The sequence below is a fragment of the Semicossyphus pulcher genome, unplaced genomic scaffold (assembly GCF_022749685.1).
Source record: "Semicossyphus pulcher isolate SPU_LCO1_2020_fin unplaced genomic scaffold, fSemPul1.0.p SCAF_3, whole genome shotgun sequence".
Taxonomy (NCBI): Eukaryota; Metazoa; Chordata; class Actinopteri; order Labriformes; family Labridae; genus Semicossyphus; species Semicossyphus pulcher.
Window position 1 is genome coordinate 20415894 of NW_027211704.1, and position 16528 is coordinate 20432421.

The window sequence follows — 16528 nt, forward strand, 5'->3', positions numbered from 1 at the left end:
ACACGCATGGCAAGGGCCGTCACAATAGCGTGTCATGCCCATGAATTTTAAGCTCTTGGCATGTCTTTAAACACTGTTGCATTTATGTAGATTTTGATGGGCATGAAAGGACAAGGTCAGTTGACCTTCAACAGGTGACCTCATGGGGTCACGGTATTATTAATAAACTATGGTGAACTGGGTGAGGCCTCTGCTCCGCACTGACATTAGGTTACATGAGGTTTTAGCAATCCCAAATATGTGTCTCTTGTGCCAGCTGTCCAAAAGTCATAGTAGGCTTTACAAAACACCAACCTTATTTTGATGTCATTTGAGGGTCAACTGATGTTGTCCTTCCCGTGCTCTCCCCTGTGTAGTTCACCCTTTACACCTCTGACTTCCAGTATAACTGTGAGCTCGACCACATGCAGAAATACTTGAACTGTGATCGTCTGCTGTGTCAGGAGTGGACAGGAAGGGGAGTACAGGAGCAGTGGAGGAGTTCATGAGGTGGTCCAGGTTTAACCATCTGGACATCTGAAAGAACAAGCCACATCTGCAACCGGTGTCTATCAAGAGTGTCAACGTGGAGGTGGTCAGGACCTATAACGTTAATTTATTCAGTTATAAATATGCTCATTTGCACCTTAGTGTATCTATTGGTAAAATGTTGATGGATCATCTGCTTCACTATAGCATTATTTTCTGTTCCTGTTTCTCTTTAATTCTTAGAGAGTCCACTTTGACAGTAAAATCACATGCTGTGAGACAACGTGTGAAACTGATATCGAGATGTGCTGATATGAAATGTGAGCCTCTGATAGAAATCCTGGCCTCTGTTCGCTCCACAGGGAGGAGGTGTGTCGCGGTTGCACCTCCTCTTTGAATCGTTGTCTGCCTTTAAAAAGTGAAATCTGCAGGCTCAGATATCTGCTTTCATTTCATTGTGCGCGCGCTGATTTATCTGAGAAAGGTTAGCCTGTGTCAAGATTTAATACCTCTTCATCAATCATTGTCATCTACTGTATGTCTGCTTTGTGTGATCTCTTTGTGCCGCTGCTCCTGCAGAAGACTGATTTGTGTAAACAGTACAGGCCGCAGTTGTTGGTAACCTCGAGGAGGATTTGTTTCTATGTAAAGACAATCTCAGGGGGGCTTCGGGGAACAAAGCAAACGTGTTTCATACCACCTCTGATCTGGTGACACCTGAATCTACCCAAACTGGATCCTTTTAAATTTGAGGACACTATCAATTTGTCTAGTATGAGTCATCATCTTGTCTACTATGAATCAATTATGACTCATCGTCTTATAACTGAAAATGTAGAGTGGAATCTGCATAATTTACCAAATTAAAACATGTGAGATCATCAAATCTGGCGCAGGGATATCAACATAATTAAATTAAAATGCTTCCTGGAGCAGATCCTTGTCCAATCTTTAGCCCCTATCCAACTCTCCATCACATATTTTCTCTAGAAATTGTGGTGCAAAACAGCGCAGGCCCTCAGCATTGAAGCTGGAAGTGCGCCATGGGGCCAAAAGTCACACCTCAGCCTGAAAACAGTGCCATCCTCCGGTGAGGTCACACTAAGTGGACGCATGACATCCTCTAAAATCCCTCCGACCAAATAAACCTCCAAATGTGCGCTATTGTAAAACAGGTTGGAGGATTTGACGTCTCTAACTCGTCGAGTGTTTGCGCGTAAACGACGTGTTTTTTTTTCCTGTGTCTGAGCTCACATTAGTGTGCCATCTTTGATCAGCCTATAGAATCGCCACTGTTTGATTGCATCTAGATCCCGGAGAGTGGAGCGTTATTGGTACACCACAACTCCAACTGGAAGCTTCTCTGGGCTGCACCAGAAAACCCCTCGCGCAGCTCCCTCTGCCAGGTCTCCCCGGAATCCGTGTTTTGCATCGCTCCTCAATTTGCATTTCTTCCTCAGATTTTCCGTGCGACGGGTTCAGCCGCTCGAAACCAGCGGGCGCTCCACGGCTCTGTTGTACGTGCGCCTCCATTTCCAAAGCAATACGCACAGACGGAGAAGAGAAACCTCTGGAAATTCTGAATAATGTTGCCGAAGCTGCACGAGCGAGGAAACTGAGGACATTTTGATTTAGTGTTATTTCTGTTGCGCACCTTCGGAGACAGACACGTGTCTTCGGGGTAAACAGAAAGGGCTAGATCGTGTCAGCAGATAGCTTTGTGGTTTTTTCCCTCCTCTTTTGTTTGTTATAGACGGCCGAGTTCAAGCTTGGCGACGAGATCTACATTTCACTTCGTGCGCCTTGGTGATAAAGACGCATTTGGAGATGTCGGAAGTGCTACCTTTCAACGAAGAAAAAATGAGTCATTATGGAAATGAGGGCGACGAGGGACACCTTTCCTTCACCTGTCGTCTTCAAGACACCAACAACTTCTTCAATGGCTCACAGAATAAACGTCCGCCCAAACTCGGACAGATAGGAAGGAGCAAACGGGGTAATTATAGAATTAAGCTCTCTTCCTTTGCATGGTGATGTGTTGAATGCGCACATAGGTTACAAGAGGACCATAATTAAGGATGTCTGTGCAGCCAGATAGGCAACACCTTTGTCTTGACATGGTCCTCTACAGAGTGTCAATAATAATCTGTTTGCATGTGTGTGGGATGTATTGCTTTTTAAATATTCTATTCGCATTGCAACACGATTTGGATGCGCAGTGCGTGCTGTTAAATGCCCCTGAATGCTGCTCAACAGAGTCCCCTTCTCAATGATTGAGATTTCTCTGCTGTATGATTGTGATTCTCGTGTTTGCATGATGATTTCAGGCTGTTTGTGCTTGATTTTACATTCCTTGAAAACTAAGAGTCATTGTGGTTGCACATACATGCACAGACAGCTGCACGCACAGCAGAGCACAGACACAACATGCACTTAACATGGCACGCAGTCAGACATGTAAGGGCTGCATCTGTAGGTGCACATGCAGAAATGTAGATGTGCACATTCAAAATGTGCATCACACACACGCACACACACGCTCATGTTTATCCATCTCTTTCTGCATGCTCTTACTCTCTCATGCATGCACACATCGCCTCAGCTCAGACAGCGCAGTGCTAATGGTTCTGGGCTTTCATGCCCTGCTGTCAGTCGCTGGTGAATTTTCAAGACGCCACACCAAGATGAACCCCCCCCAACCCCCCTCCTCTCATTAACTCTCTCTCCCCCTGTCATCCACAGTTGTGATTGAGGATGAGAATGGCGACGACCAAGCACTGAAAAATGGGACAGAGAAGACCCCAGCAGAGGCTTAGAGCGCCCGGCTCTCGGCTCGACCCCCAAAAGACTCTCTTGAAAATTTTTTATGGCGATATTTACCAGTTTTAATCCAAAGACACTGTATATAAGCACTTTCTCTCATGTGGCAGCAAGCAGCACTTCCACGCCCTCCTCTCTCAGTCAGTCATGGCCATCCGGGTGACACACACTGGCAGGGGCGGGAGATGGCAGCAAATGGAGACCCCCGAGGTGGACCCCCCTGACACACACACACACACACACACAAACAAACACAACTCTGATTACAGGGTTTCGCCATAAATCCAAACGCAGGAGAAGACCACAAAAAAGAGGGGGGGTGAGGTGGAGGATGGAGGAGGCGATGCTGTTGAAATGCAGAAATCAGGGACAGGAAGCAGAAATAAATCTGATCTGAAACTAAAGCACACACTTCTCCTATATCTTATCAATCAAACGTACCATTCTTTCTGCTCTTCATTTTGAGCATTGAGGGCGAATGACTAACAAGAGTCTGTAAATATGGAAAGGGTAGCCCATATTTTCTTGCACAAAGTGAGAGGCTGTGTTTGTTCTGTGTTGATGACTTTATTTATTGATCCTCTGGAACATGTTTTTTGCCGTGATTAAGGCCCGAGGGAGTGTTTTTTTGTATGTCGAGGAACAAACGGAGTGAATGCGAGTGACATTATTTTTCACTTAACGATTCTCGATGTTGCCTGAGTGTTTTTTGTTACCATACTTTGCAGCTAAAAAGTCATTTATATACCGTGTACCTCCCACCTGTTTGTAAGCTTCCCAGGCTTTCACCTGGATTGGTTGATACTGTAACTTGACTGTACACACCCTATTGATAAACTATTTATACGACATTGTGCATTATCGTGTGTGCCAAATCTCATGAGGGGATATACCGTATACCGGACAACTTGTTCTTTTATTTTTGTGCTTTCTACATCTCCTCATACGATTCAGTTGTTTTGTTGGGTTGCCATTTTTTAGGGCTCTTTCTTAAAAACACTGAAATACCAACTCATGCATGGCGAAATATTGAAATCATGCATGCACGGCAGAAGTTCTGAAACTCTTGTGTATTCTTGAAGCACCTCGTATACAGCTTTGAATGACGAACCTCGAGAAACAGTCTTAACTCTGCATTGTACTGTACGATTCACACTGATTTGTACAGTGGCCTAATATCTTGTAATAAAGATTATGACAAAGTATTTACTGTTTAGTATTGATTGTGGTTTACAGTAAGGAATGCTGTACTTGATGTTGCTTCTTTTGTTTTGAAATTGTTTAAAATCTGTAGCAAAAACACAAAAGTCTAGTTTTGTATGAGATAGATAGAGACAATGGCGAATAGCAGGCTGATTTTTGGATATGTTCCTTGTACAGTTTCTCCTGTTGTTATTGGATTAACTATCTGGCTGCCAAGGAAGGTCAAGTCAGCATTTTCCACTGTGAGAAAAGTAGCATCCCGTTTCTTGGAAAGATCCGACATGGAAAGAGACAGAAATGGGGAAAAAGAAGACGAGCAAATAATCCCGTCAAGAATCTGAAATCCACATTTTTTTGTCCCGATTTGTTGAGACTCTCGGCTCGGACATCCGCACAACAGACTACGATCTCATGAAGTGCTACAGTATTGCAAATGATTCTGTGGGGGGAAAATGTAGAACACTGCTTCCCAATGCAATAAATGTCTGTTTGCATCTAAAAATCTCAGCTCCTCTCTTTAATCAAGTCCTCCTCCCTCCGTTCCCAGAGATGTAAACGGTGCAGGGCCGCCGAGGCATGAGCAACACTGATGAGACGTGACATTTCCAACTCTACTGTGGTGACTAAATGATTCATGTCGTGTGACGAGTCTCTGTCAGCGTGCAGCATCTTAAAAACCCCCGGACCACCGGGAACACATACATGCAAACGCACACAGAGGCACCACACATGTCCGTTTCAGCTCCAACTGCAGGCGAGACTAACATATTGCTTGTCTCTCTTGACAGACATGAAAGGAGGCTGCCTAGGCTGGGTACCATGGTAACAGATGCACCTTGCACTCGATGGGTGCTGCGGTGAGGGGTTTTTTTTCGGTGCAGAATAGTCTTTCCCCGCGCCTCTTCTCGATACCATCGCTATCTTTAATGGAATGTTCTCCATTCTCTTATCTCTGCCTCCTTCTCTCAAGACCCCCTATTCACTCAGCGGCGTGACCGCATTATCCCGACAAAATAGTCCCTTCTTCCAAGACGGCAGTCAACCATGACGATGGCGCCTACTGCAGTAACATCCTCTCTCTCTGTGAGGGAGAGGATGTTACATTTAGGGAGTGATGGTGTATGATTTTCTGTGTGGAGGATCCTTTCATCCAAAAATGTGGCAGGGAAAGTGTGATGTGATCGGATCAAGGCTGAAGACACAATCAGATTATATGACATCACAGTCGAACCTGCACAACTCGACCTGTAACACACTGCAGAACAAAGTGTTGGTCAAAGTCACAGAAACAGTCATCTTGCAGAAATTTAAATTTAAAATGATCTCATTTCCGTCTTGCTATTTGAATTTTTTCATTTAGGATTTTTTTTTGGAATGTTGTATTTTTAGTTATATTTAGCTTATATGATAAATTGAGAACTCTGGTGCCAGATTGCTCCAGAGTTACTGTACAAAATGCAAAAATAGCAACTCAAATATAAGCATAATATAATATGTGTGTATGGGTTAAATGCAAAAGAGACTATGCCTAATAGAATAACAATATTACAGCATTCGCAGAGACAATAAGAAGTAGTTAAAACTGGTATTGCACCAGATGATGAATGCAAAGATAGCGCATGATATGAAATGTAAATGTGCATGATGGGGATAAAAACGTATATTAAAAAGCAATATTGCACAAGATAGTGAAAGATTAAGTCATAAAAGTCTTTATTCCCTCTAAAAATGTAAAAATAAAATACTTGCAGTGGTTAGCACTGCCGCCCAAACAGCTAGAAGGTTCCTGGTTCGGATGACGTGGGCCTTTCTGTGTTGAGTTTCCATGTTCTCCCTGCGGGTACTCCGGCTTCCTCCCACAGTCCAAAGACATGCTCGTTAGGTTCTAAAATTGCCCGTAGGAGTGAGAGTGAAAGGTTGTCTGTCTCTGTGTGTCAGCCCTGTGATTTAGGATGTACCCCGCCTCTCGCCCGATGAACAGGAGAGTTATAGATAATGGATGGATGGACTTATACAAGACAGTAAGAGAAGAAAAAAAACATATAATCATTTTTTTATTCAGACACCTCCTCCATTATATCGGGACGTTAGTATCACTGTATACTGGAGCCAGTTTAAGGGTTACAGCATGTACGCGGTGGCTAAGGGTTCTGTTTCCATGTGTTTAATCATGTCTGATTAAAAACGGGGGAATCTGACTTCTGAGTTGATGCAATACACTTTCTAGAAACAGCGAGAGCTATGTCGATATGATTATTTCACTTCAGGCATGTCTTCAGTGGTGTATCCTCAATTGAGTTTTCCCACATATTATACCAGAAAGTTGGGATGTATTTACATTGCCAAGCGCAGAGGAAAATTCAGTAATAACGAACCTAAAGCACAAATGTGAGATGTTCGGGGTTATATCTGTGTAGTTTCTGACAGGGTAGGTGGAGGAGAAGATCAGTTTGAATCTGGCGTCTACAGTGGTGAACATACTGTTTTTACATAGATCAGACAACAGGCCTTCATCTATTGTAATGCCCGAATCAGACCCACCTCTCTCTCCGTCGATGTATGCTTTCTTTTGGATATTAATCCATGAATATTAAGTATATTCTTGAACCTCTGTCTCATCTTTGTCAGCTCAGGTAAAGTCATTTGTTCCCCCAAACTTCTTTGGGACTTTTCCTGTCACTACATGACATAATTTAGCACTCGTAGTAAATCACAACTACTCTAGAAAGACAGCCGCACATGTGACTCATAGTAAGTTGAATACAAATTACTGACATGAGTCACCTACGGCAGAGTGGATTTTCTCTGCAACATCAGACGAGTTACAAAGAGGCCAAACAGCCGCAGCCTGAGTAGCTGAATTGCAGGTGAATCAAACGGTGCAAACATACGCTGCGTCTCTATTATCATTATCATCATTATCATGAGTGCCGAGCGCAGGAAGGCTGCCTGAGCAAAGAGGAGCAGGTGTCACCAACACAGACACTAAAGAGGATTTTTTCTTAACAGTACATTAAACTGCAAATCCAACATGACCGCAACGTCAAATAGCACAAATAAGCCTCATAGTGCAGTATAGGATTGCATTATATCAGCCAAAAATGCTGCACGCCCATAGGACAGGTGTGTAAGAGAGGCAAAAAATACCTCAATTGCAAGTAAACTCCCGCACTGATCAAGGTCGAGTACCGAAACGTTAGCAAATAACTGTATTTTCTGCCAGTTGGACAGTGTGCGGGAGGATACTTGCAAAAAAAAACTGTTGGTGCTGTGTTAGTGGCCTCAAGTTTAACAAACCTTTTAGTTTAGTCCTTCACGGTCACAGCTGTGGAGCTACAGCAGACAGACTCAATCGTGGCTCGGAGGCGAAATGGCTGAACATGCAGGTCAAAGGTCATTCTTGGAGGCCTTAAACAACTAGTATTGGAGTGTCAGATTCAGAAATGATCGGCTTGTCTTTAGACAGCTGTGCCCCTCCGTTATGAAATTGCTTCTTTATTTAAAGGATTACATTTTTGCCTTAGTTAGCAGTTGTCCTTACCCGAGTTGGCTACTGCACATGTGTCAAATGATCCACCAGGTGAGTCTTCAGGGCGCCTAAATGACTGGCATGAAAGCATAAACCTATGGAGAACACAGAAAAGAAAAAAGAGGAAACCAGTGAGAGATCTCTATTGTATTCTGTTCGAGTCTGCTGAGACATTCTTGTAATTATAAGGACACCTCTTAGGGAGGAACTCAGGCCCAACTTATAGCTACACATACAGGGGGCGCTGGCTCAGACAGTAGAGCAGGGGCAGCATGTACAGAGGCAAAGTCCTCGACGCATTGGCTCTCTTCCCCATGTTTCCTGTCAGTTACATGTGTGCATGATGTTTAAAAGGCTGTGTCCATTATCCTGTGACAATCCTGTGAAACACTGCAGGATCTCTGCCCCAGTCACCATCTGATGTTTGCTTTATGATTCCATTCAAATCCATTTTACCAATCAGTCACAAATGTTTCAATTAACACATTCTGGTAGCCTCATGATGCATTTTATCACAGTGGTAATCCAGGAACACATTAATACAAAGCAAACGCTGCACACATACATACTAATGCTGTGATGCAGCAGGCTGGACAGATAAGTTCAGGCTCAGACTTGTGCTGAGTAACCATCGCTGCCAGAAGAGGCTCAAAGTGACACTTGACAGTGAAATAGACCTGCAGTTTGTCATTTATATAATGGGAAGCTATTACTTGGATAATACTGTGGCAAATGTGTACAGTAGTAAGGACTGATGAGAGGCTAATCGCTGCTGCTGTCAGAGCCTGAATGGCTGTTAGCGCACAGAAGCTCTGAGGTGGAGGAGCAGAGGAAGAGAGCGAAAGGAGAAATGAGACAAAGGGAGACAATGAGGGTAAGTAGCATTCACAGGTCACTGACACAAGGATTAAAACCACACCCTGCATGCTAGCTTTAAGCTGCACAAGCACACACACACACACACACACTGTGGCCTGACTGACTCTCACCCAGCTGCCTCTCCCCTGGACTCCTGAATCTGACCTTTGTGTCGTCGCAGGGAAATACCCGCAGTGACCTCACACGCTGTGCCACTCGCACGCTGTGCCACTCGCTGGGAAAAAAATGGCCTGGCTCTCTGTCTTGGCGTGAATCAATGGGCTTTATATGATGCAGTGACAGAGTGTGTACGGCATGCAAATGTCTGAGGCTACATTTGCATTTCATTCCACTGCATGTGTGCGTCTGTGTGGATGCGTATGGGCAGATGTTGGTTTATGTATTCAGATTTTTGCTGTGTGTGTGCACGCATGGATGTACGCACGTATATGTGTGTGTGCACCCGTGTGTGTGTGGTGGTGGGCAAGCTCAATCGGCATTGGGATCAGGTTTTCTCTGGCCGATTGAGACTCTGCTGGGAATTCACAAGGGCGACCGCTGATAAGGGGGAATGCAGTGTTTGTTGCGGTGCTGGTGTGGTATCGAAAAGGGACCAAAATTGTGTGTCGGCTCCTGTTTTGGGTTTTACATCAATTATTTTTTGGGGGGTTAGAGCTTAATCAGAGTGTGTGAGCAAGATAAAACAACCCTTGGTAAAAATCCACTTTGGTTGCAGCTAAATCGTGATCGCACATGACGTCAATCTTTCAAGCAAGCTCCCTCTCAGATACAAGTCCACCGTGTCCAAAAGTGTGAACTGCATGTTTTATTCTTGTCTGGTAAAGGTTAAAGAGTCCAGCTTTAACAGATGGGACTCGCAGCAGAGCGATAAAAATGGAAATAAACAGCAAACAAAGCCTCCAAATTAACATTAAACACTCTCTCCCTTCCCTGTCGCATGTTTTCCAAGGAAAGTGAAGAGAGCTAAGAGGAGGGAGGAAGGGCGGCGTGCAGGCAGGCGGGCGGGCGGGCAGGCAGATCGGAAGAGAGAGTGGGAAAGAGAGCGGCACGAGAGGGAGATGAGGAGATAAGAGAGATGGAGGGCCAGGAGAGAAGGAGGAAAAGAGAGGGATAAACAAAAGTGAGAGGAGAGAGGAAGAGAGAGAGAGAGGGAGAGAGAGGAAGGCACGATATGATGAAACGAAAGCAAGGGAGAAACAGTTCAGACCCACCAGATGGTTACTATAGCAACCACATCCCCAGTCTCACTCTCTCTCTCTCTCTCTCTCCTCACTCTCTCTCTCGCTCTGCCTAGTTGCTTTGTTGCTGCTTTAAGTCTGTGGAGGGAAACCAACTAACGGCTGAGAGAGCGAGCGAGAGAGAGAGACGGCGTTTTCTACATTTTGGTGCAGAGGCATCGTAAAAATCCTCATGACCAACTTTATACACTTGGTGTAGATTCAGCATGTTGTTAATGATAACCGCCTGATTGTGATTCTGTGATAAAAAAACTAAACATGCAACCTGATGGAACAGGGAAATTTCCCCGTGTGTTTAATTGCATGCATTACGGCAGTGTGCACAAGTGCGGGGTCACGAGGAGTTCAACGAGAAGGCGCCAGGAGGAGTGTCTTTGACCCTGCCTGTTACACACAGGAACACTGCATGTGCCAGTGTGCAGGGTTTATATTGCAAACACTGCTGAAAGATTGAGAGGCTACAAGCGTACTCCTCAGGCTCAGAAGCAGTGCACTTTAGCGTCATACGAATGTGCATCCAATGTCTCCATCAAGATCCTTTCCGCCTCTGTACCATGCAAAACCCCCCATTAAAAAAACGCACATATTTAAGCGTCTATACATGCACGCTCACATTTGCAGCCTGGCACACGCTCACACACACATTCACAGACGCTAGCAGGGAAATAACCGAACTGGGATGCACAACAAAGGGAAGAGCTCTGAGAGTGGGCCCCCCAGCTAATCTCATGCATGGAGATCATTTTCAAAACAGAACAAAATGGTGGGCCATCTCGCGGTGGCAGAGTGGGTCTCCGCAGGGCCCCCGGGGCGGGATGGCATGTAACTGTGTACGCGTGCCTGCTGAATAAAAGATGCTGACCTAGATGGAAATCCGCCATTGGTCACTTAATTTGTCCTACATGCGTGATTGGCTCGTGCCCAGACACACAACATAGCTGCCCAATCGGCCGTGTGCGGAGGTCGTGCATGTGTGCAAAATGTTGCAAAAATGTTGCAATTTTTTTCAGAACAGCTTTGCACAAAAATACAGTCTTAAAGATAGAAACATGCAAATGGACTTTGGAGATGAATTCAAATATGCATTGCATGTATTTTTAATGCATCACACTTGTCCTTGTGCTTCATATCAGCGTCCCTGCAGTATGTATGTTTTCCTCTCCAAAGCCCCTCTATAAAACGCTTAATCCCCCCCCCCCTCAGAGTTCATCCTGCATACATCTTCAAAGCCAGCCTCCTAACAGCAAACATGAGAAGCATTTTCTGTTGCTCCATCATCAACTAACATTACACAGCTCAATGATGCAGATTGAATTCATGCAGTGTGCCAGCGCCGGACCACGTGGGACTAAACATAGCACATACAGTATGTCTGCAGGTCTGTGAGCATGAATGAGCCCGACTGAAAGGGTGTTTTGTATCAACATTGTACTGAGCCCTTCTACATTATTGATATGCAATTTGACTGCCCGCCATTAATAAATGATTAAGGAATTGAAAATTGTTGAGCCGGGGCTTGACAGCCTCAGAGCTCTTTGGCCCCGCTGGATGAATGTTCACAGCGGCATGATTGTCAGTGACTGTTGAACTCCAAACTGCACGAGCACATGAAAAGTCTGCTTCATCTTTTTTCAGGTTTTTCAAAGGACTTAAGGCTATTTAGCCCCCACCTCTTGTTATGTAACATTCCAGCTGTTTGTTGAGTGAACTGGTTGGGTTTAGCGAGCGCTGGGTCTCCCCTGGAGGAAGGAGGGAGTCTGGATCCAGATGTATGTAGTTCCTCGGTCAGTCTTGGGACTGAAGCTGCAAGTCCTGGAGGCTCGGCCTGTGTGAGTCCCAACAAACGTAGATAGTTACATCTAAGATTTCTGACATCCTGGTTATGGATGTATATATTACAGATGTTAGTTTGACAGCTCTTTTAAACAAGAACCTACGAATATATTCCACACACTTGCTGCTTGTGCTTCTATGTGTTAGCAAGATTTGGATGGGTCAGTGGACTACAGCATCTTCATTTAAACATCCAGTTTCCTTACTTTCACTTCCTCATATTGATTTGAACTTTTTAAAGCTAAATGATGTTTGCAGTGTTAAATATTTACACCATAGACTGTATGAAAAGATGGATGACATGACAGCTCCCTAAAAGTGAAGCCAACACATTTGGAGTGCCCCCTGCTGACTGGCTGCAGTATAGGTCATAAAGCCCGCCTCCTCCATGTTAACAGATGGGACATGAGTCAAACTATAAAATCAAAATACACGTCAAATACATGTTTCTCAAACATGGTTTCTGTCATTATACTTAGTTCTTATCATGCTGATTTATGTCCAAGTGTTCATTTTTCTGACAAGTTTAGTTTTAATTAGTTATTTGATGCTGTCAAAAGGATGATTGACAGCTCTGTTGACAAATACGGCTCCTGCAGCCGATCTGTTCCAGATTAGCAGAGTAGAGGAGGAACAGTGAGAGGAAGACGTAACTAAAACAATCACTACAGTCATTGAAGACCAACATTAGAAGCTGTTAAACACGCCGGCGAGGGGAATCTTTGCTGTTTTGTTTCGGTAATCTAAGCGTGAGTTTTGGTTAGCGGAAGTGGCTACGGCGGTTCCACCCACCGATCTCTACTGCACAGCTAAGGCTTCAAATGACATCACCATCGCAAGATGGCAGCGCCCGCCTCAGGGTATTTTGGCTACAATTTTGTACAATGAGTGCAGATGGAGATGTGTCGTCCATCTTTAAATACAGTCATTGATTCCGATCCAAGACATGAAAATATTTGTGCTTTTGTGTTTTCATCATGTCTGCCTCACGTGTTCAGTATCTTTGCAAATACTGTGTTCCTCAAAGAGAGACATTCAGATAGCATTTATAATAATTCCACTGCTTACTAATGGGGTAAAAGTGTATGATTGGGAACTACCAGAGTTGTCTTACAAAACATATAATAAACAGAAAATGAAGAGTATCATTGAAACACTTAATAATTTGAGATAAAAGTGATCATTAGTGATCAGGAGCACCTTTTTCCGTTGGACCCGGTCCATTCAGTCAAAATGCATTCAGCTTCTATGAGTTATATTTCTGATTTACTTCATTGAATAAACTGTGTTTTGTAAAACAGTCAGGTCTGTAATAAAAAGGCCGCTGCATCGACTCCGACAACAGCAAGCTGTTCTATCCACATTGAAATTCCTCGGTGATGTCCACTCTGTACCATCAGCCTCTCTGGCTAAGCCTCAGGAATACCAACCAGCTGTCAGCCCCTTACTCTCTCTCCCTCTTTCTCCTTCTCACGCTATCTTACTCTTTCTCTGTACGCTCTCTCTTGTTGACAGAAAACAAGTGCTGCATCACCATTTTAATTCTGGCGTGGGTGTGTACGTTCCTTCCTATAGATGCATGAAGAAAGCGGCGAGGAGCCGGCACAGAATGAAGGATCAGGGGAATGAATCTTAATGACCTCTACCAGAAGACGAGGTCTGGGGAGAATCCGCCCTTAATCTCCCGCTCTCTCCCCCTCTGCTTGTCTGTCTCACCTATGGACCAGTGCAGCCAGCTCGTCTGTGTTTACAGGATTTGTCTCCCTTTGATTCAGATTAATTAGCTGAAGATGGACAACCAAGGACCTAAACGCTGCTGCGTTAAAGACAAAGGGAACAAGGCAGAGGAGACAGACTCCTGCTGCTGCAGAGTGCACAGCTGTATCACAGCCAGCACTGATATCAAAACTGTGTTGACTGACATATTGAGCAGGACAGAAATAGATCTAGCAACATTTGTGTGATCATTAGACCTTTAGGCAAATCCCTGACCTCAACCCAGTCGAACACCTTTGGGATGATCTGGATGGCACACATAGAACCAGGCCTCGACCTCCATCAGTCATGCTCTTGCAGCTGAATAGCAGCAGACTCTGGTGTAAAGCCTCCATGAAGACAGGGCTCTATGATGTCAGTACATTTATGTCCGTGGTTTTTAAATATGATGGTTTGGGCTGTAAGTAACGTTTACATTCATTATTGATTAAGTCTTTTTTTCTTGATTAATCGTTCTGTCTATAAATGTCAGAAAGCAATGAAAGGGGCCTTTTTTCATGTCCCGTAGCTCAAGGTGACGTCTCAGATCAAAACATTAATCCCAGTAAATGTGCTAATTAATATTCTGTCAGTGGACTAATCGATTGACAGACTAATCGTTGCAGCTCTAATGACGTTCAGAAATCACATGGGTGTAATGTTGGGTGTTCACATGCCTTGTTTAACTGTCTATCACTTGAGCCATACACCGATCAGCCATAACATTATGATCACCTGCCTAATGTTGTTAAGGTCCCACTTTTGTCACAAAAACAGCCCTCACCCGTCGAGGCATGGACTCCACCAGACCTCTGAAGGTGTGCTGAGGTATCTGGCAACAAGACGTCAGCAGCAGATCCTTTAAGTCCTGTACGTTGCGAGGTGGGGCCTCCATGGATCAGACTTGTTTGTCCGGCACATCCCACAGATGCTCGATTGGATTGAGATCTGGGGAATTTGGAGGCCAAGTCAACACCTTGAACCTGACTTGTTCCTCAAACCTTTCCTGAACCATCTGTTCCATGTGGCAGGGCGCATTATTCTGCTGATAGAGGCCACTGTCATTAGGGAAAACTGTTTCCATGAAAGGGTGTACTTGGTCTGCAACGATGTTTAGGTAGGTGGTACGTGTCAAAGTAACATCCACATGAATGGCAGGACCCAAGGTTTCCCAGCAGAACATGATGTAAAAGAAAATGGGATTCATCAGACCAGGACACCTCCTCCTATTGCTCCGCCGTCCAATTCTGATGCTCACTTGCCCACTGGAGGTTCTTTCAGGGGTCAGCATGGGCACCCTGACCGGTCTGCTGCTACACAGCCACATACACAACTAACTGCGAAGCTCTGTGTGTTCTGACACCTTTCTATCAGAACCAGCAGTAACTTTTTCAGCAACTTGAGCTTCAGTAGCTCTTCTGTTGGATCGCACCACACGGGCCAGCATTCACTCACCATGCACATCAATGAGCTTGGCTGTCCATGACCCTGTTGCCGGTCCATCATTTTCCCCTCCTTTGACCACTTTTGGTAGGTACTGACCACTGCAGACCGGGAACACCCCACAAGAGCTGCAGTTTTGGAGATGCTCTGACCCAGTCGTCTAATTATCACAATTTCCGTTTACACATTTTTCCTGTTTGCAACATACAACTTTGCCGGCTGGAGACCTTACAGAGCTCTGGGCTAATCTATGTTGTGGGATGAAGAATCATTGTGGCACTAGGCAGCCTTCACAGGCCACTGTATAAAAATGGCCTGGTCAGCGCCCTTGAAGGGGGACTGCAAAACACCAGGGTGTCTCCAGGAACAACTCATAGATTACTTGAAGGATTAATGAAATGCAGGTTTATAACAGGCTCGCTGTCATAGGAAAGACAGGCAGTGGACTAGCTGGCTCAGGAGCCTATGCGACTGGAGAGCTGGCTGAAGTAAAGGCAGGTTGGTAGAAAACTGGGCAGCTACCTGAGGGCTAGCTGGCTGAAGGCTACTAGAGCAGGAATCAGCTTTGTCGTTAGCAGGCCAGGAGTCAGGCAGCTAGTTAGAGGGTTGGGGTGCAGACTGGAAGCTAGGCTAGCAGGCTGAGAGGCAGACTGGAGGCTAGCGAGCTGCATTTTCGCATTGGAGGCTGGAAGAGAACAAGCTGGATGCTAGCAGGCCTCAGTACACTGGGGCGGCTGGAACAGAGATACAGTTAAAGTTTCAACTCAATCAAATATCTATGTCCCCCGGTGGTGGAACGAGCTACCAAACTCCACCAAACTCCAGTCCCTTTCCACCGTTAAGAAGAAGCTAAAGACCCAGCTCTTTCATGAACACCTCTGCACCTAATGGTATTGAAACTATTGATGATGTTGACATTGAGGATGATGTTGATCAGGATATTCATGATGATGATGATGACTATATTGACCTTGTTGATGTTGCTGATGACAATAAAAACAAATAGATTTAAAAAGTGAAGCTGTTTGTTGGCACTTACTGACTTTGTTCCCTCCTGTCTTGATCCTTGCTTGTGTTGTATTAACTCTCAGATGTACGTCGCTTTGGAGAAAAGCGTCTGCTAAATGAGAACGCAACATTTTGACATTGTAAAATCTGGTGGTACAAAAGATTAAATAAACAAAAGGGGCCTTGAAACTTCAAATTATCTTTAAAGTCTTTAAAGTTATGTGACGTTTGTTATACTAGCTAGTTAGCCCGCTAACTACCTGTTGCTAGGCGACAGGAGAGGTGCTTTGTGACGCAAGGGTAAGGGCTGGAATAGCTGGTGACGCAAACAGGAAATCCTCCCTTGACCAGA

The 16528-nt window shown here is 44.8% G+C and overlaps 1 protein-coding gene across 1 annotated transcript; it reads left to right on the forward strand.

Annotated features, from left to right (window-relative positions):
* The first annotated feature begins 1668 nt into the window (after positions 1–1668).
* Positions 1669–4993, forward strand: camk2n1 (calcium/calmodulin dependent protein kinase II inhibitor 1). Its single transcript, XM_069679104.1, has 2 exons — positions 1669–2464; positions 3211–4993. The coding sequence occupies exons 1-2, from the start codon at positions 2296–2298 to the stop codon at positions 3282–3284; spliced, it is 243 nt and encodes an 80-aa protein (XP_069535205.1). The 5' UTR covers positions 1669–2295; the 3' UTR covers positions 3285–4993.
* The last annotated feature ends 11535 nt before the right edge of the window (positions 4994–16528 follow it).